Source organism: Nilaparvata lugens, chromosome 1 (assembly GCF_014356525.2).
Source record: "Nilaparvata lugens isolate BPH chromosome 1, ASM1435652v1, whole genome shotgun sequence".
Taxonomy (NCBI): Eukaryota; Metazoa; Arthropoda; class Insecta; order Hemiptera; family Delphacidae; genus Nilaparvata; species Nilaparvata lugens.
Genome location: NC_052504.1, coordinates 33,685,856 through 33,706,436, shown reverse-complemented (window position 1 = coordinate 33,706,436; position 20,581 = coordinate 33,685,856). Strand labels below are relative to the sequence as shown.

General features: G+C 34.7%; 1 protein-coding gene across 1 annotated transcript in view; it reads right to left on the bottom strand.

Moving 5' to 3' along the window:
- Positions 1-20,581, bottom strand: part of LOC111047281 (dynein heavy chain, cytoplasmic) — a 163,206-nt gene that overhangs the window by 31,147 nt on the left and 111,478 nt on the right. The window contains exons 58-62 of the mRNA XM_039423746.1: positions 19,598-19,969; positions 16,536-16,736; positions 13,959-14,256; positions 9,717-9,928; positions 8,844-9,020 (exon numbers count right to left, since the gene is read on the bottom strand). Of these exons, the coding sequence (XP_039279680.1) occupies positions 8,844-9,020; positions 9,717-9,928; positions 13,959-14,256; positions 16,536-16,736; positions 19,598-19,969 (1,260 nt within the window). The remainder of the gene's footprint in view (positions 1-8,843; positions 9,021-9,716; positions 9,929-13,958; positions 14,257-16,535; positions 16,737-19,597; positions 19,970-20,581) is intronic.

Genomic DNA, 20,581 nt, shown 5'->3' with positions numbered 1-20,581 from the left:
TATTATTATTTTACAGTTTCAGGTAAACGGCCAGTTTGTTACTTGTGAATATACGAACTTTTTATTGGGTTTTCATCCTTCGTATCTTATCACAGTATTCGCTGTTATTCTTAATGTAGTGGTTGTTTATTCTTTTTCTGGCTGATGCAATGTATGAAGATACAAGGTACAAAGTATTTAATTTTATTCATGATTGTTCTCTGATAATAATTTTCGTTCTGAATCACACTATAATCAATGCTCCTGCTATCAAGTTGTTTTCACTTATTGATGAATTCGATTTCATTTTATCGGTCCTATTCAGATAAGATAGGTCACTTTTACTTTTCGTTAGCAATACAGTTAGGCTCTGTGCCGAAATTTTTTTTTTTTTTTTAATTATAACTTTTCCAAGATGAAATTTTATTAGAGTGCTGGATTAACGTTGTGATTTTCTCACAGTATCGGAGTAGTTTCATGATGTCATTCCGCACAATACGTAATTAATTCTGATATTTCCTCTATTGTTTTCAAACGTTTTCCTAGAGTACTTAGAATTGTTGTAAACGCAAAATCATCATAAAAAATCGGTTGAACGTCCATTCTATTGCTGAGTCTTCTACTTTGATCGAGGGAATTTTCCTGTATTCTGTCTTTGTTAGTTGCCCATCTTTATTGCCCATAAAAACAAAATACAAAATAAAAAACTTACAAAAGAAATATTCTAGATTATAATAATATATTATGCTATTTTACAAATAAATTAAAATTACATGGCACCACCCAGCAAGGGCAAAACCCTGACCGCTGAGTGAGAGTATCAGCTGTTTAGACAATATAAAAATTTATTTACTAATAATCAAAGCTACAAAAAATCGAAGTTAACAATAAATTACTAGTAATTATAATATTTGACTGATGTCGAAGAAAAATTTTTGTATCACCCACTTATTTATCTGTTCCATCCTCTGTCTACCCCTATTAGAAAGATATTCTGACAATGCATTTGGCATTATATTTATTATTTTTGAGCTAAGATACCCCAATTGTCTTCACACTATTGTCAAATCTGAATAATTAATATTATAAATGTTATGAGATGTAACTCTCAGGTTATACATAGAAACGTTATTATTCACTGTAAATTCCTCCTTCCTCATCCATGCATAATAGAGAAGTTTCTTTATATAAATTTGACGTACTGTCATCACTTTAAATTTGGCAAATGTTTCACTACTGGAAAAAGCCCTTGGCTTATTAAGAATTGCTTTTATTATCATTTTTTGAAATGTAAAAATTTTATTCATGAAAACATCATACGCTCCTCCCCATACCACTAACCCATATTGCAGCACCGATTGAACATAGGCAAAGTAAAGGACCCTAAGTAATTTAATGTCTAATATTTTACGGACTTTATAAAAGATAAAGGAAATAAACTTTAAGCGTTTACAAATATATTCTATATGAGGCTCCCACTTAAGGTTACAATCAACCATGATGCCCAGATACTTTATAGATTTTTCATTTTTTAGTTGAGGGCATGCACAATCCTTCCATTTCTCAAAATCACAATTTGTATGTATTTTTAAATTCATAGCATCATTTGGTTGACCAACTACTGGGGTGAGCATAAGTCAGGGTGCACTGTCTCAGAATGCGCATGAGCAGGTTTCCCCCACTCCAACTATCGTAACGCGTTGGTAAGATTCCCAGACCGGTGGCATGACTCAGTTACGAGTTAGCAAGCCTAGTAGTACGTGTTAAAGTGTTTGTTTGATGTTATCAGTGCTACCAATGGCGCAAAACCAAAGAATCAAATATTCGCTTCAAGAACGTGTTTCTTTGTTAAAGAATTATTACAAGTTTGATGGTGATAGAGAAGTTATTACACAACTTTTTTCGAATAACTTTCCTGATTCTCGTGTACCAGGTCGCAATTATCTTCATCGGCTTGCCAACAAGTTTGAGCAGACTGGCAGTATCGCTGATGCTCCGCGCCAAGGTGCACCACGCACTGTTCGTACAGAAGAAAATGCCAATCTTGTCGCACAGACCTTTGCCTTAAATCCACACCAGTCTGCAAAACGTACGGCTATGCAGATGGGTATTACACGTCGTTCACTTCACCGGATAATGAAGGAGATCGGATTGAATGTGTACCGGCCAGTTTTGTTGCAAGAATTACGAGAATCAGATTATGCTAAGCGCTTAAATTTCTGTGAGTGGTATCTCATTATGAATGAAGCTGATCCACAATTTGCAAACAATATTCTTTGGAGCGACGAAGCCATCTTCAAAATGAATGGAAGAGTAAACAGGCACAACTGTGTTTATTGGTCTGATAAAAACCCACATTTAATCATGCAACGAGAAGTGAATGCTCCAGGTGTTATGGTTTGGGCAGGTGTTAGTTATCACGGAGTGATTGGACCTTATTTTTTCGATACAAATGTTAATGCCGAATCTTATTTGGAATTACTGGTAGAATTAAGACAGACTTTGAATGAAGATATACGTTTTGAAGGCCATAAAATGATCTTGCAACAAGATGGAGCACCGGCTCATTTTGGAATTGAAGTTCGCACATTCTTAAATGAGAATTTCCCTGACTGGATTGGAAGAGGTGGCCGTACTGCTTATCCTCCACGTTCTCCTGACCTAACATTAATGGATTTCTCCGTATGGGGCATTGTTAAAGACAGAGTGTTCGCAAATAACATAAATAACTTGGATCACTTGAAGGAACTCATCACTTACGAATTTGACCTCATAAATGGAGACTCTTCTTTGTTGAGTCGGATGGTTTCTGCGAATGTACAACGGTACCTGAAGTGCATCGAGTTAGATGGTAAACATTTTCAACATCTTTTATAATTTGTTTAATACCTATTTTATACCTATGTACACAAATCAAATAAACATAAATCACTTTTTGAGTAAATATGTTGTTTTTAATATCATTTTATTGCGTAATTGCAATTTTGCACCCTGACTTATGCTCACCCCTGTATTGTAGGAGAAAATGTATTCCTTTCTCGTTCTATTGAGGGAAATTATTGTCGTCCCCAACACGTCCTTTGTAATTTGGTATTTTCTAAGGCATAATATTACCAGCCCTGATACCTATTTTTGAGCCTGATTCGGTCGACTTGGAGACCTGAACAGGAGACCGCTTTTATCTTCTGTAGAGTACAGACATGTTTTCTGAGCTTAATTATTTATTGACCTGATTCAATAATGTCTTTTCCAGACAGTTTTTTATTCTCTCCTGGAGACTAAAATTATATTATTGGGAATCATTTATCCCATCAGTTTTGAAATCGCTAATCCTTTTATTCAATTATTAATGGCATAGTTAATTTCCATTCAGAGCGGTTGACTGCTGCACTTTATTATTATTGTAGGCTATGGATTAGTGACAGTCGAAACCCCATTTAAGGGTGAGTAATGAATATTTTATAGTATTGTTGTATTGTCTTTATTTTGATGTATCAGGTAACAACCCCTGATTTAACAATTATTCAATTAATTTTTCACTCAATTTTGTAGTCTTACATCTGAGATGTATGACGATATCCTAATGTACAAGAAAGCTATACTAAATGGAGTATATCCCTATTTTTTATTGATACAGTCATTTATATCTCTGGAATTTTGTAATTGTGAGTAAAGTTTGGAATACTCACTGGTTATACATCAACTGTAACTCTGTAACTGTTCATCATTCTTTTAACTAGTAATTTCTTTTCATAATCCCATTCATTATAGATTTCAAATTCTACAATTAAAACCTATAATATTCCTCTAATTTTATATTTAATGTAGATTGTATGTATTTTATTCATTAGATGATTTCTTGAGAAATCATTCATTGAATACAATGTTTAGTATGTTATTTTATTCTAGCATTACTAAGTAGTTGTGACTTGTGTTGCAGGTTTTTTTTTGTGTGTGTGTATTCTTGAATACTCATTCGAGGATCGTGCTGTAAATATGCCTTGCTGTCGAACGAGGGCTTACGAATTCGCCGACCGAGATGGCCGGTGATATAGGACATCTGACCTTGCCGTGCGGGGCTGAAAGACGATCTTCGATCTGACGCCACTAGCCCGATGCCTGGAGGCCATAACCCTTCATCCTCATCCATCACCCTTTGGACACCGGACTCGAGGACGACAGATCTTAGATAAGTACTTGATACCCCCACTACAATATCAGATGTGCCCCGTAAATTTGGTCTCTTAAAGGCATATTGTATTTGGTCTCTTAAAGACATGTGTATTCGGTCTCTTAAAGACATGTGTATTCGGTCTCTTAAAGACAGATTGATTATTAGATTATCCATGTAAAGATGTATTTTGTAATATTCTCTATATTATTCTCATTATTATAAGAGCAGTCAGTCAACCGCATATTTATGTTTTTAATTCCAAGACCCTCAAACCACAAGAATTAGGATCACATTATTGATCAGATAAAAATCCGCAGATCTCAGGGTCTAGCACAATTTCAACAACTAAGCCTTCTCCGACAAAATCATTTGTCACCAGATCGGCTTAGCTCATAATAAAATTCAATATAATGGCAGTTCAATAGCAATATATATAGGGCATTAAATGATAAACAATCTAAGCTTCCGTACTTTCACGATTACAATTTTTCATTCTAAATTAAATCGATTGCTGCTGTTTTCACAATTTTTATTCTTACATGGTTTCAAATCGCATGTATAGTTGGAGTTACTATTATAGTTTTTTTTCTTCTTCTTTGAATCAGGAGTTGGTTAGGTAAATCTCATCTAATGTTATTATAATGTCCATGGACAGGCTAGTGTTATACTTTAAAAGAAATACTAATAAGATAATACTTAATACTTCATCACATAATTTGTATCATCCTCAGTTTAAAATGTCACTGTAATCACCTATCATATTTCATTCTTCTCCCATATAGATATTTCTTTTTTATTTTATTCCATTTTGTTCAGTTTTTTTTGCTCATAATAATACTGGATTTCAATATCTTATACCAAAATGTTAGAGGTCTGCGTTCCAAAGTTCCAAGCTTTTTCCGGAAGGTTTTAGATTGTGATACTGATGCAATTGTCCTCACTGAAACATGGTTGTACGATGGAATTCATAATGAGGAATTGTTCGATGAGCGGTGCACTGTCTTCCGCAGGGATAGGTCTGGTGATCAGGGGTTGAGGGGTGGTGGAGTACTTGTTGCTGTTCGCAGTTCTCTCAAGGCCGTATTATTATCAGAATTTTCATCACCGGTTTTTGAATCTATCTGGATTAAGATTTTATTAAATAATAAAGATCCGTACTACATCAACGCTGTTTATTTTAAACCATCGACTTCCTATGAGACTTATCTTAGATATTTTGAATTGATCGAATCATTCAATGAAATTTCAAATAACAATATAATAGTCATTAGTGACTGGAATATTCCCGAAATAGGTGGCTCTAACTTTGACTTCAGTAGAGGGTCTCGCCTGGCAGCTGCATTGGGACTTATGATGGGCTTAGTCTTATAATGGAATTGTCAATTATAATAATCGGACTTTGGATTTGGTTCTTAACTCGTTCCATGTTAATGTTTCAAGATGAGATGACTGTTTGGTTCCCGAGGATAACCATCATACTACGCTTTCCATTTCTTTTCCATTGCTTTACATGAGGGCAGATCACGGAGATGAATCAAATGACAAATTTCAATATGTTTTCAAGAGAGCTGATTTTCTTCGCTTGTATGAATCTCTGAGAGACGCTGATTGGACCGCTGTCTATTCATGTTCAGAAGTCAATGAGGCAACTGAAGTTTTCTATAACATAGTTTACTCATGTTTTGACCTGTGTGTTCCTAGAAGAGCCGCTGGTGATCGGATTGGCAGGTACCCTCGGTGGTATACTAGGGATATAATTCTATACATCAAACGGTAGGAGAAATGTGCCCGAAAGAGGAGAGTCTCTGCTTATCACGACGAGGAATTTAGAAGATTGAGATCTGCTTTGAAACTTAAAATTTCTCAAGCTTATCAAGCTTATATGAATTCAGTTCAGACAAGTATTGGTGGTGACATGAGGAACTTCTGGTCATATATAAATAATAATCGAAAGGGTAAGCGGTCAGAGAATTTGAAGAGATGGAATAATACTTTTGTCACAGGTACTGAGATTACAGAGGCGTTTGCAGATTATTTCTCATCTGTTTTCAACAGAAGCGACAATCATGCTGGAGTTTTTGATGACACAATTGGTCACTCCCCTTTCCACTTGAATTGTATCTCAAGGGCTGATATAGTTAATTCTATACGGAGCTTGAAAGGTAATGGATCTGTTGGTCCAGACTTGGTTCCACCGTATGTCATCAGGGGCTGCTCTGATTTTTTTATTGAACCGCTTGAGTTCATTTTCAATCTAGCACTGAAAACATCCACGTTTCCTGATCTGTGGAAGTAAAGTAATTCCAATTTTTAAAGCTGGGAGCAGACAATCTGTTGAAAACTACCGTCCAATATCCATTATTGATTGTTTTGCAAAGATTTTCGAAAAATGTATTTATAAAAAAATATTTAATCATATAGAACCGTGGAAGGCTGATGGGCAGCATGGATTTTTGCCAGGCAGATCTACAGTGACTAATTTATCGCATTCCCGGAGTGAGGTATCAGCTTGTCTTGTTTGTGAATACAGATTTATCAAAAGCTTTTGATACTTTAAACCATACAATTTTGTTCCGGAAATTGTCATCCTTTGGGTTTTCACTGTCAAGTGCTAGATTTATTCTTTCCTATCTGTCTGATCGGAATCAATTTGTTTCTGTTGGTGGTCTTCATTCCAGATCTTTCAGTAGCCCATCAGGCGTTCCACAGGATTCAAATTTGGGGCCTTTGCTCTTCATAATATTCATAAACGATTTGCCGGCTGTCATAAAGCATTCGTCTTGTCTGCTGTATGCAGATGATGTGAAGATCTTCAGGGTGAATAGGTCTGAAACTGATTGTCAGCTGCTTCAAAGTGATGTAGATAGTTTTTTTGATTAGTGCTTGAGAAATCAGCTCAGAGTTAATATTGGTAAATGTACTACGCTGTCTTTCACAAGACAAAGAGATCCGCAAATTCTCATCTATAGAATCAATAACCAAATAATTAAGAGAGTGGACCATTTTAAAGACCTTGGTGTAATTTTTGATCCTGAGCTCAATTTCAATCATCATGTGAGAAGTTTATGTTCCAGAGCATGTCAACAGATTGGATTCATTCGGAGAACCTGCTCTCAATTTGATAATCACAATATTCTTATTTTATTATATAAGACACTTATCAGAAGTTTATTAAACTACTGCTCTGAAGTATGGCACCCATATCTCGCCTCTCATAAGCTGGAATTAGAAAGAATTCAAAGTAAATTTCTAAGGTTTGTATATTTCAAGCGTTTTAAAATGTTCTGTCCTTTCAATTTTCCCACAGCTAACCTAAGAGCCATATTTGATATTCAATCCCTGGAAGCATCTAGGAGCTGTAAATTGCTTTGTTCCTATATAATATATTGAACAACCGTGTCCAATCAACCTACCTCCTTTCATTGCTGAATATATATGTGTCTTCAGTTTCACGGCGTTCCGGCTTCAGATTTCTTCCTCCCCAATGCAACTCCAATAGTCACTTCAATTCTCCAATCAACCGCATGATGAATCTTAATAATTACCATAGTTTTCACCTAGACCTTTTTCATATGAATCCCAGTCAGTTCAAGAAGGCATGTAAGCGGCTCCACCCAATGTGACACCTATTTTTCCCACGCTAGACCTCATCAACTTACATAGAGTACCATATTTAGTAGATGACTTCCTTTCATTCTTAGCTCTGTTATCATTCATCTCATTCTTGGAATGTTATTTGTATTTTCTTGATTCCCCTCTCATTATTTTGTCATATTGTAAATGGTTTCTAGTATAATAATAGTATAGTATCTAGTATTTAGTATATTTAGATTCTCATCACATTTTTTTCTCTTCACAAATATGAAATAGTTTTTTCCTTATGTCTTTCTCTCGATTTTTAAGTTTTTTGTAAAGTGATTATTGTAATTTTTTTGATTGGGGAGCAATTTTTGGGGTTTTCCCGTATGCTCCCATATTGTTGTGAATAAATAAATATTAAAATTGTTCTTTCAGAGTCACTGAAAATTAAATGAAACTGGTATATAAAAGCAAAATAATGATAATGGACACAGTGAGAAAAACTAACAGAATGCATAGAAAGAATAAAAAGCAACAAAGAAAAGACTCTCATGCACTTAATCCTCAATTCTACCGTGATGGAACATTTAGGATATAAAAGAGAGAGACATATAAGTAAACATAAAGGCCTTATACATCAATCTTCAATTTTTCCTCATTTCAAAGAAACAACGGACACCATTTTTGAATATAGAAAAGCTTGGTGCAGAGACTATTGATAGAGGAAGGTGATTGAATAAACGGGGCCCCCTGGAAAAAGCATGACCTGCAGCTGCAGTAGTCTGATAATTATGATAACTATCCAACTTGAAATTGTATAGCGCAAAATTGACTACGTAAATATTCAGAGACGCGAGAACCCTTGGATTTATATCAAATTCGTTATTCAAGGATATTCTAGTTTCGAAGATGATGGGATAATAATAAGTATTGGCGATAAGAATAATTAAAAAGCTAAATTAACATAAATACTATCACTAATGGCTACTTAGATAAAAAAAAAACACATTTTTCGCAAAATTCATTTATCGCAGTCGAAGTGGGGTACCAGCATATTATTATGAGAATGTTAATGTAAAATAGAGAGATAGTGATTTGAAAAGATACTTACAGCGAACAAGTCTTTAGTTATAATGCCCAGACGACTGTTATAGTCGGTGATGGAATCAAGCTTAGGATTGTTGAGCAGTACTGAGCTGAATATATCCAAGAAGAACTGCAGTGAGTATTGGTAGAGGAAATGTATTTGATTGAGGCTGTCCATGGTGAAGTACATATTACTGCATGCCTGTAATGAAAAATCACATCATCATTCTCAAATTTACTATCTCTCTTCTATTGGAATATCAATGAAAAATGCATCAATTCTAATTTGAGTCAATTAAAATAAATATTTTTAATCTTAGAATTCTAGTGAAATATTATTTCAACTTTGATCTGATGAATTTAGAAATAATTTCAATAATAAAATTAGTAATTGTTGTTTGGATAACATGTCTAGAATGTGGTGAAATTATTCTAACTTTCATCTGATGAAAGTAGAAATGATTTCAATAATAAAATGTATTACTAATATTGTTGATATTGTTTAGATAACAAGATACACCAAACAACAATTATATTTTAGAAAAATTCTCAATCGAAGCTGTAGTGTGTTAAACATATGATAAATATTAGAATGGTGTTTTATAATAATTATATGATACTAGAAATTATTATTCTTGGTATAAGGCTCTGTATGTATAACTCTAGCAATTGAACTGTTGAAAATGTCATTCTTGACAATGTAGACAAAAATTAGATATTTCTATATATGAGTAGTTTAAATAAACTTTTCTTTAGTTTTTTCAAGTGGTATGAATTCAACGGAATATAGATTATGATTTTAATAAATAACAAGGTAGAGAAATATAAATTCGATAATTAAGGTCTACAAAAATTAACATTGTTGGTTTTTCATTGCAAAAATAACGATAAAAATTACCTGAGACAGAGGTTTATACTGCTGGGACACGGTGTCAATTTCAGCAATGACCTTATCAGTTTCCTCAACTTTCTTACTGATATCTGCCGCTTCTTGTTTCAGGGTTTCCAATGTAGTGATGACTGAATCATCATCCAGAATCTTTCCTTTGGCTTCGTTGAGAGCTTGGAGCAGAGACTTCTCAAGCTGACGTAGACGAAGATGGAACTCTCCTAAAAATGAAAATGTCAGATCCCAATCAGTAACAAGTTTTCTCAATTTTCAATTAAGATCGTCATTGATTCGTTTGTCGACTGTTGTGTTTTAAGAACTCACATGACCAATCAATAAAATTAATTGACCGAAGCGAAGCTGAGGTCTTAGTTTCGACTCAATCGGCTTTCGTCTGTTTGTTTGTTTGTACCGCAGTTACAGTCGCAGTTATTGTCCGATTTAGTATGCAAGTTCTTTGAAACAAGGCGCAGAAACGTATGTGTAACGATTTTTGATAAAACCTCTGGTTTTTTTTTGTAATATTTAAAAAACCAAACTAACCTCAATCCAGAAAGGATGTGTCTTTGAAGATACAGCGATTTACTACCATACTTTTTCGCATCTATTGTACTTCTTGATAAGTCCGGTGTCTCTGGAAACAGTGTCTCTAGCACTTTCAATGGAGAAAATAATAGATGACAATCATGGCTAAATCTTCACAATATACTGTACTTACTGTACTGGCCCTTTTCATCAGATTGAAAGTTGTATTAATGACCGATGTCTACTGTTTGCAGAACTACTAGTAAAATTGAATCAATTTAATAAAAACGTATTATTAAACGAAATTCAAAGTTAAATTTTGTAAACCACTCCGATGAATAATGAATTTATTGCCAAATACAAGAAATATTTTTACAAGTAAAAATAATCGTTAAACTAAATAGTTTTTGGCATGACTTCTGCTACTGCAAATATTGACAACAGGGTTGACAGCTAGATGGAAATTCGATGAGAGCTACTATCAAAAAATTATTTTCCAGCTCGGGAATCAAACCCGGCACCTACTTCCTAATTGTCAGTCAGGTATGCTCAAACTGACAATCTCTGGACAGCAGCGCTCATTTTATATTAGGCCGCAGTGGCCAGCCAGTCTAGATGGAAATTGCATTTATTCAAATGCTGATCGATAAACCTCTAATAAAGATTTGATAAAAACTCTAATAGCCAAAATATACTTATCGGTAGTTTCTGTGTGTTTTGCTAAAGAGGAAATATTTATAAAAAATTGAATATTTAAAAATATTTTAAAAATTTGAACACTTAAACGTAAAAATGATAAAACGATTCAATTTATAATAAATTTTGGCACAAAATCTATTGAACAAGCAACAACATGCAGATGAACCTACATTTACTAATGCTAGAGTATGTGAATCAATATTTTTTACACCAGTAGATGAAGAAATAAAAAAAATAATCAGCAGTCTCAAATAATCAGAGTCTCAAATCTACTCTTTGGTAGAGAGTTAGTGGGAAGGATATTTTGAATATTCTTTCCAAAGAATGGACATTGATATGTCCAAAGCTCCGCCAATTTATGTAGATGCATAACAATATTATCTATAGCTATTACCAATTGCTTTTTTCATATCATATGCAGTTCAAAAATCATTTTCTTAGTCTATATTATGTAAATTCATCTATGATTTTGCTGTATTGTAAGCTATTGTATATAAGTGTAAAAGCCAGTATATATTGTAATCTACATAAATAAAGTACTCAATCAATCAATCAATCAGACAGTGCACCAGGCCCAGACAACTTCAGACCAGAGCTCTTCAAACACAACAGTCTTGCTGGACCATTGACAATGATGGCCAACAAAATCCTAGGAGAAGGTGCCTTTCCTCAGTGTTTGAAGGTACCTGTTATATGTACAATTTTTAAAGCAGGGGACAAGAAAGATTTGAACTGTTATAGACCAATATCACTTTTAAATATCATAGCAAAGATTTTCGAGAAATGTATCAAATCAAGACTTATTAACTTCCTTAAAAAGAATAATATTCTATCACCAAATCAATATGGCTTCAAATCAGACTGTAGTACCAACGACGCAATCCACAATGTCATTTCACAAATAACAGAGAAAATCAACTGTGAGGAGAACCTTTGGCAATATTCCTGGACTTGAAAAAAGCATTTGATACGGTGTCACATGATATTCTGCTAAAGAGACTCCACAACTATGGAATCAGAGGAGTAGCATGGGAACTATTCAAGAGTTACTTGTCAAACCGGACCCAGAGTTTCAGAGTGAATGGACAGACAAGCAGCAAGCTGGAAGTCGAATATGGAGTACCCCAAGGAACCGGCCTTGGCCCTATACTCTTCTTGATTTATATAAATCCTCTATGCAGTATGGAAATTGGAGGAAATATCACCACCTTTGCCGATGACACAGTTCTTTTGTTTTCGGGGCCAACGTGGACAATAACATGGGATAAGGCTGAAATGGGACTATAGAAAAACTCACATTGGCTCAATCAGAACCTGCTCACCCTAAACTATGACAAAACCAACTTTCTAACTTTCTCAGCAACACAGCATGGACAGCCTACAGAAAATCTCTTAACAGTCAACCTTTCCAACAGTACTGCATTCACTATCCACAGAAAACCGACAATAAAATATCTTGGAGTTATACTGGATTCTTTTCTACGGTGGGACCATCATATAGATAACCTCTGCAAGAAGCTGAGAAAGACCATTTACAAGTTTAAAATGCTGAGAACATTGATTGATGAGAAGTGCATGAAGATGATCTACTATTCCTTAGTTCAGTCTCTGCTTACCTATGGGATTGTAGGATGGGGGGGGAACAAACTACGTGCACCTTGACCCCCTCTTAAAAGTGCAAAAACTAATAATGAAGATTATCAAGCAGAGGCCACCTCGTTATCCCTCAGACCAGCTCTACAATGAGTTTGGTGTGATGGACATAAGACACCTCTACTCCTTGGGAATAATTTGCAGACTACAAAAAAGCCCGGAAAGCTTTCAACATAGGGACCACAGTCATAACACAATAAACAGAAACCTTCTTATTACGAACGTGGCTAGGAGGGCAATATATCAACGACACTTCAACCACCTAGCACCAAAACTCCACAATCTACTTCCTGCACAAATCAAGACAATAGAAAACCCAAGAAGATTCAAAACTGCCGCTAAGAACTGGATTATTTCAACTGAAGACATCATATAGAAAACATAATCTCAAACAATATGTCAGCTCACTTACCCAACATATTTGCAGTTTGCACCCCCACCCAGAATCTATTACTACTACTAACACCTACTCTAGTACATGGGATTCCCATAGTTGAGTAGGTTAATTTCCAATAGAATTAAATTGCATATTTTTTTTATAGACCTATTGTATTGTATTTTAGATATTTTGTACATATTTTTTATACATTTTCTGCATATTTATTTATAGACCTATTGTATTGTATTTTAGATATTTTGTACTTTTCATGTTTTTAATTGCTTGTTTGTATTTTTTTAAAGGAAATAGATTCATTTATTATTATTAATATAAATATTAATCAAAATTAAATACATTTGAACTATCTTTAGCTATTTCAAATGCATAGGATTCTGTCAAGATTTAGAACGCTCTTTCAATTTCATAATTTAGAAAGAGTTCTCCAATAACTTTATAGTCAATTTCTCAAAATAAAATGTAATGTATCAAACTAAAACTTAAAGTCTAAACTATCACTCAACCTCAAATTTCAGGTAAATTAATGTGAAATGATATTAATACAGTTAATATCTTTCACAGGAATGTTCTTAAAGCGGGTTATTCACTATCCGACTATTAGTTACAATTACGTTGAACCACCACGTTGGATCTTTCACCACTCACGGTCCAGCTGGTTAGTCCAACATCCTCACTCACGTTTGAAATCGAATCTGACTAGGCGGCTGACCTTGAATCGGAAAAGTCAGGGGAACAGTTCACCAGACTTGTCCGACTTGTCTGGCAGCATGCGCCCCGCTCACAGCACCATTCATGGTCCGACGTCGAATTATTGGACCTCAAGTTGGACAAGATATCGTATAGTGAATGGCCCGCTTAAAAAACAAATAAGGGTTTAGGAGAAACCTTAGAAAACTTTCGACTTTTACTAAACATTTCCGTGGAGTGGAACACATGATGAGTCTAATATCTAACATCTGAGTGGTCTGGAGTGCTACCTTGAAGTTTGAGTAGATCGGATCGCTTCTCGTCGATGTCGGGTCGCTCGGACTTGAGCACCTGGTTGAGGCACTGCGACTGCAGCGAGCTGCGGGTGACCGTGAAGTTGACGAAGGTGACGCGCGAGCAGATGTCGGGTGGGAACTCGACGGTGGGGTCGCGCGTCGACAGGAAGATGACGAACGAGGGTGACAGGTCGATGTCCTGGTCGCCCAGGGTGATCAGCACGCGGCCGCCTGTGCGTCGCAGCTCGCGGTTCAGCACCGGGTTTAGGATCGGGTCGTAGTTCTCCACATCCTAAACAATCCCAACATACATATTTACTTATGATCATTTCATTACAATTATGGGAAGAAATGAAACGTTTTCCATGAACATAGAATAAATAATTAGTGCACGGTTTATTTTTTATTTAATTATTTTATTATTGAAATAAGTGATTACACAGATGTGTGGAGAAGCCAGTCTATTGCTGTATTTCCATAAGGTCTATAGTTTTAATCAGGTACTAGTAGATGAGAATACTGCGTGAGGTCTACTGTTCACAGAACTACTAGTTTAATAAGGGTGTAATTTGCACCTGTAATAGGCTGCTAAGAGTATAAATAATATACATTGATACTGTACATTCAATATAATGATTTTCACTTGCAAAGACGTAACTGTTTTTTGTCACAGTCATTCAATTTAAGCTGTTTTCCATGCATGAAATCAATCCGGTAAACAGCTGTTTGCAGAACAAATAAACATATGATTCTCATTACAACATACTCTGCTGTAATGAAACCATAATTATTATGTTTTCTTATTTACAGACGAGTATGTTTCCTAGTTCCGAAGTGGGAACAGCAAAATTGCTACAAAACAAGGTCTATTACAGGTCATGACACAATCCCGTGATGCATTGCAAAATCTCCATTTTGAGGGGTTCTAGTTCACCAATTTTAAAATTTAATTTTAGCTGTTATCATTGTAGATTGAACATAATATGATTTGTTATTAGTAATTGGAATTGTAAAAATAATTCATCCTACAGAATTATAGTATTTAACAAAATACTAGAAACTGAATTGATGTTTTTTAGATTTAATTGATCGGGAACTTCAAACTCTTTTTGAAGTTGGCTTCGCTTATTTCTCTCTTGTCCCAATGCCTTATGAATCCATAATCCTTAGGTTATAAAAATAAGAACAATATCTAATAATAAATAAATTAATAATTGGAGCATTTATTATTGAAATTTCATTATTAAAAATTGAAAACCTGATTTCACATATTATCTGAACTAGAATATTGTTTCTAAAATGCATAATTTTGAAACGAGCAATTTGAATTAGATTGGATTTTCAAATGTACCACTGTGATGACCCCATAAAATGACTGCTCCATAAGGAAAACGAGTGCCATGACCTGTATTTATAGACCTTGTTACAAAAAAAACCACCCTCAGCTTGTGGAAGTTTTGTCAACTACCACAAAATTCCTGATTCGGAATTTGTAAACTAGGTTATGTTAATAGTATGCATGTAGTAACGTCAGCACAAGCAGGTAATGTTTTTCATTTCTCTCAATTATTCTTCTTTAGATTATTATGACAGAAAATAGTGTATGTTACTTGGAAGTGAATGTCTTTTGCAGTGCTCGAATGAAATTCTAACATCATTCTCGCCTGTAATAGGCCCCTTCCCATCCTTGATACGTAAGATACTCTTATTAACTGAAATTTTCAAATTAGTAGTCTCGGCTGAAATGTAACAGCCGTAAAGACCATTGATGGCTAAAATATACATAGGAATTGGGTGAGACCATTCCGTCAAGTTTTTATCAACTATTATAAATATTAAGAATTGCTAATATTTGACAAAATTGTTCAAATTAATTCAAAATCAACTAACAAAAAAACAAGAATAACTCCTTTTATGGGTTTTTGTATTAGAAAGATTTAAAATTTCCAGGAATCATTGGCGTAAATTTTTTACTGAGGCCGCAGCATCAGTTCAGTTTCAATAAATTGATAAAAATAGCTATTTATGTATTAAAAGAGCGTTATGCGCAACTTTATCGCTCACGCAAAACAATTATCATTGCAAGAGCGATAAAGAAGCATTACGCGCGAATTACATACATTTTTCTACAACTGCCCAAACCTGTTAAATTACTTATATCGGCGGAGTTAATAATAATTCGTCTTCACTGATATCCATCATGGCTGGATAGTGCAAAACCGGTACAATTAGTCAATTACCGACTTTTTAGGTTCAGATCTGACCTACTTTTGGCGAGCTGCTTACCATCAGCTGATTAGCGAGCGTAAAGAAACTCTTCTGCGCATGCGCGAATGAATAGCGAGCGAAAAGAAAATCTACTGCGCATGCGCAGATGGTTAGCGAGCGAAAAAGTAGATTCTCCTCAGAAATAAGCTGTTTTACGAGAAGAATTGAGTATGTAAATTCTATTTTTACGCGCAATTGTAGAAAAATTAATTTTCATTGAAGAAAATTTTCCATTATAAAAAAATTTATAATCGGTTTCTCTTGAAAAACCCGATACTATCAAAATTATACTCATTCACTTACTTGAACCAGAAGTGGGTTACCGAATCGCAGGGCAGATTCCAGATTCTTTCTAAACGAGTCATCCAAGAAGCTGGTCTTAGTGATCTTTCTGTCTCTGAATTCATTCAAGATGAACTCAGTCGCTTGTCCTGATGGGTCAATGATCAGAGGGTATCTGTTGAATCTCTGAAATGGACAAAATTTATTGAAGAAATTGGAGAATAATATTCATCGCACAATCGATGATTGAATGCCAGTAGTTCTTCACCTCCAGCCGTATTTTTCAGACAATTTTATGACATGGTGAAGATTTAATTATTGAATTATCAAATAAATTACATTGAATTATCACGTAATGGGTCATTCGAATAAAGCCAGAGCAAATGCTCATGAGCAAGAGCATGGAGCATAAGGTTTTGCTCATGAGCAAAAGGTAGAAGCAAAAGCATTTGCTCATTTTTATATGAATAAGCTTTACCTTATACTCTTACCTTATGCTCCTGAACTCTGGAGCAAATGCTCACGTTTTTTAAAGATTTTTCATCAGCTGATTTTCTTTTACAGCCTCACTTTGCTTTTATAGCTCACGGAAGCGCTAAATATGCGAGTACGGTGCACCGCTTGAGTTTGCGTCGTCTGCTCTGTTTTCTATTTATGAATAGAGTTTTAGGTTAGTTGAGTTAAGAATTTTGAGATAATAGCGTGGAAAAATGTCATCTCTATAATAATCTTCAGCATATTCTTATAATATCAATCTACACAGCCTTCTTATAATCGTCTACACTCTCATCTTCTTAAATGTCTGTTTCCTATTTTGTGATGGCTATCTTTATAACAGGTAGCTTACCTTTTGTATTTATTCTTTTGTAGGGATAAGTGTGATATATATCATGGTTGAATCTAAAAAGAGTTTTATAGTTCTCAACTATTGGTTGTGATCGTATCTGGTATAGTTTCCTCTTCCTCATACGAATTAGTTGAGCCATTTTACTATGAGCAAAAGGTGATAAGCTGCTCTAGACTGGACTCACCTTTTTTGAAGCATTTGCTTCAAAAGTTGAGCAAATGCTCTAGTTTATTCATACAATTTTTAGCAAAAGCTTTTAATTTTGAGCAAATGCTCAAACTATTTTTTTGATGAGCATGAGCAAAAGGTTTTGCTTACGATTATTCATAGAAAATGAAGCAAATGCTCCATATTTTAGAAGTATAAGCAAATGCTCAACTTTATTCATATGACCCATTGTCTTGTTTTTAAAATACAGATACTTATAACATTTTTATGTTCCACGCAAACAATTCAAGATTTTTTCAATTAAAATTGAGAATTTTTCCCTTTTATGACAATAAATATAAGATGATTAGAAAAAGCTCAATTTTCAAGGTACTAAAATTACTCGTTAAGGAGATTGGATTTATGCTTTCTGGATTCTCTAAACGGGTGATGGAAGCTGGAATTTAATTTTGCTTTCTCAAGTCCTATCTTTATCATTGATACTCTTTACAAAGTTGACGTTTTCAACTGCAATATCAATTTGACTTACGTTGTAATAACTGTTTTTTATTACTATGTTAAGACACTCTGATGTTATGTTCATCTAATTTTTTCTAAATATTCTGAGATATTGTTATTCGAATGTATTTATGCTATTAGCTAAACTTACTTCAAGCTTGTCATTATTGTAGACCAGGCAGGTGAACGACTGGACTTTCCCATTCTTGCTTTTGTCACACATTTCAATTCTTTGAACTGACTATGATGATGACTGTGACAAACCTGAGGAGAAAAATCCGTCAGATCAAGAAGTTCTAGAGGCTTTCAAAATTATCAGGCAAGGAATACAACTGAAAAATAGTGTACCAGACATGTCCGACTGTTTGAATAGATGTGAGTCGTTTATCGAACATGATGTTTTATTCAAATGCAAGATTCAACCGATATTACTCACTTTTTCAAATATAAAACAAGAAAAAATAGGAAATTTGAGTTATTATAGTATTTATAGTGAAGTTATTGACAAAATAACCGTATTTTGCGTTCCATCTAATAGTAGTGTAAAAAGTTAAAAAATATTGCTACAGAGTATGTACTTTATTGATTAAACTCTACTAATAGTACAAATCAAGCTTTCTGGAAATAAATTGGTGAGTTAACTTACTAATTACGTTCTACAAATATTCAAAACACTTTTTTTTCAACATGATGAATTTTAAAATTTCCATATTAACATTGGCCTGATAGGTACCGTACCCTACCTACGTTCGTGATGATATGTTTTATGTACCATATCCATTTATTTACCGCCGTGATACGATATTATAAGATCCATAGGATCGTGGTATTTTTCTTGACAGAACCTCTCAATTACGAATACCTCTCGGCAGCGAATTTTTTCTCGGGATAGTCGACTTCGTTATACAGAGGTTCGACTGTATTAGAAAAAAATCGGCTAACATTTTTAAACATTAATCTTAGACTATTTCTAACGAATTTGATTCAAACTGGATTACAAATTATAACTGCAAAAATTTTGACCTAAAATCAATAAAAACAATTCTGCTCACACTTAAAGGTGTTCTTTTAGTTTTCCCACAACCTTTCCACTTTTTGAGAGAATTGACCTTTCTTGGCTTCATTTTTACGCTATATGACTCTTGGAATTATGGCCTTTAGTATAGCATCTCAATTGTAACTTTCATTCAAAAATTATGTCTGCCGAAGAGTTCTTAGATGTTAAACTTGGTGATTTTGCTAAAACTAGATCTTTACAAAATTCTTCTCCAGTAGCACGTAAAGCTTCTCACTCAATATTGTACTACTATCGTTTTAAAGATCTATGAAATGTAATCCGGAATGTTATGATGTCAGTTTCTTTACTAGAATATCCTAAAACTTATACAGTTTTTGTAATCTGAAGCAGTTTATAGTCCAACATCTCTTATCTCTAACGTCTTTATCTCGTACCAGTTTATTAAAAATAGATAAACAAACAATAATACATCCCAAAAACACACATCTTCAATTATAAATGAATTGTCATTATTGGTTTATATTGCATAGGTATTATTGAAATTTCACTTACATGTTGGTCAAAGTAGCCAGCATAGGCAAGGTAGGCGGCCGACAGCAGCACATCCCCGACAATGGTGGACATGTGCGACTTGAATGTTTCACTGGTGGCCTCCCAGCGCTCGCGCTCGATGCCCAGCGACTTGAGCAGCGCGATCGACCGGTCGACCTTGGCCTGCACGTTCTCAAGGTCGGCCTTGATGGCCTGCGCCTGTGAGATCAGCTGTGCGTACTCGTCCTTGTAGGCGGCGATGCTCTTCTCCAGCTGCGCGATCAGTGCCTTCATCTCTTCGCCCTTCTCCTTGTTCTCGGCCGCCTGCACCTCTAGGCTGTGCAGCTCTTCGCGCAGCGGCTCTACTTTCTTCAGCATATCGGCGTAGCTCACCTAACATAAAAAAGACACAACATTATACAGCGTGATCATTTACCAACTCCCTACCAATACTCTAGGGCATTGTTCCTGGCTAAAAAATATATCTAAATATCATTTTAATTTTCCGGAAGTCTTCAGTTACTCACACAGCGGCCATTTTGCTTTTTTCACTAATTAATTTTTTCTAAATAATGGTTGAACTTACTAAATTGAAACTTTGCACAATCATTTATCACAACTGGACAAAGATACAAAAAATAATGATAATTTTTCAAATTCATAAAACAAAATGGCAGCCATTTAAAATTTTGTTCCTTAAATAACTCAAAAACCGTTGGTTTTACAAAAAATTACAAGAATAACTTTTTCTAGTAAATTTAATTACTTATCGATTGGTACCAGATTATTAAAGATTGGGCCAATATTAACTGAGATATAGCCGCCTTAGTGACAGGTGAGCACTGAAAGTTTGTTGCAATGCAAACCAAGGCATATGCTAATAGAGCCGCCTCAATGATGCAACAATATCAATTTGCATTGCATGTTAATAGTAAGCGATTTTAGTTAATTTCAAACAATAAAATAAGGTTACATAACCCTCTAAAGGTGGGTCACAAACCACTA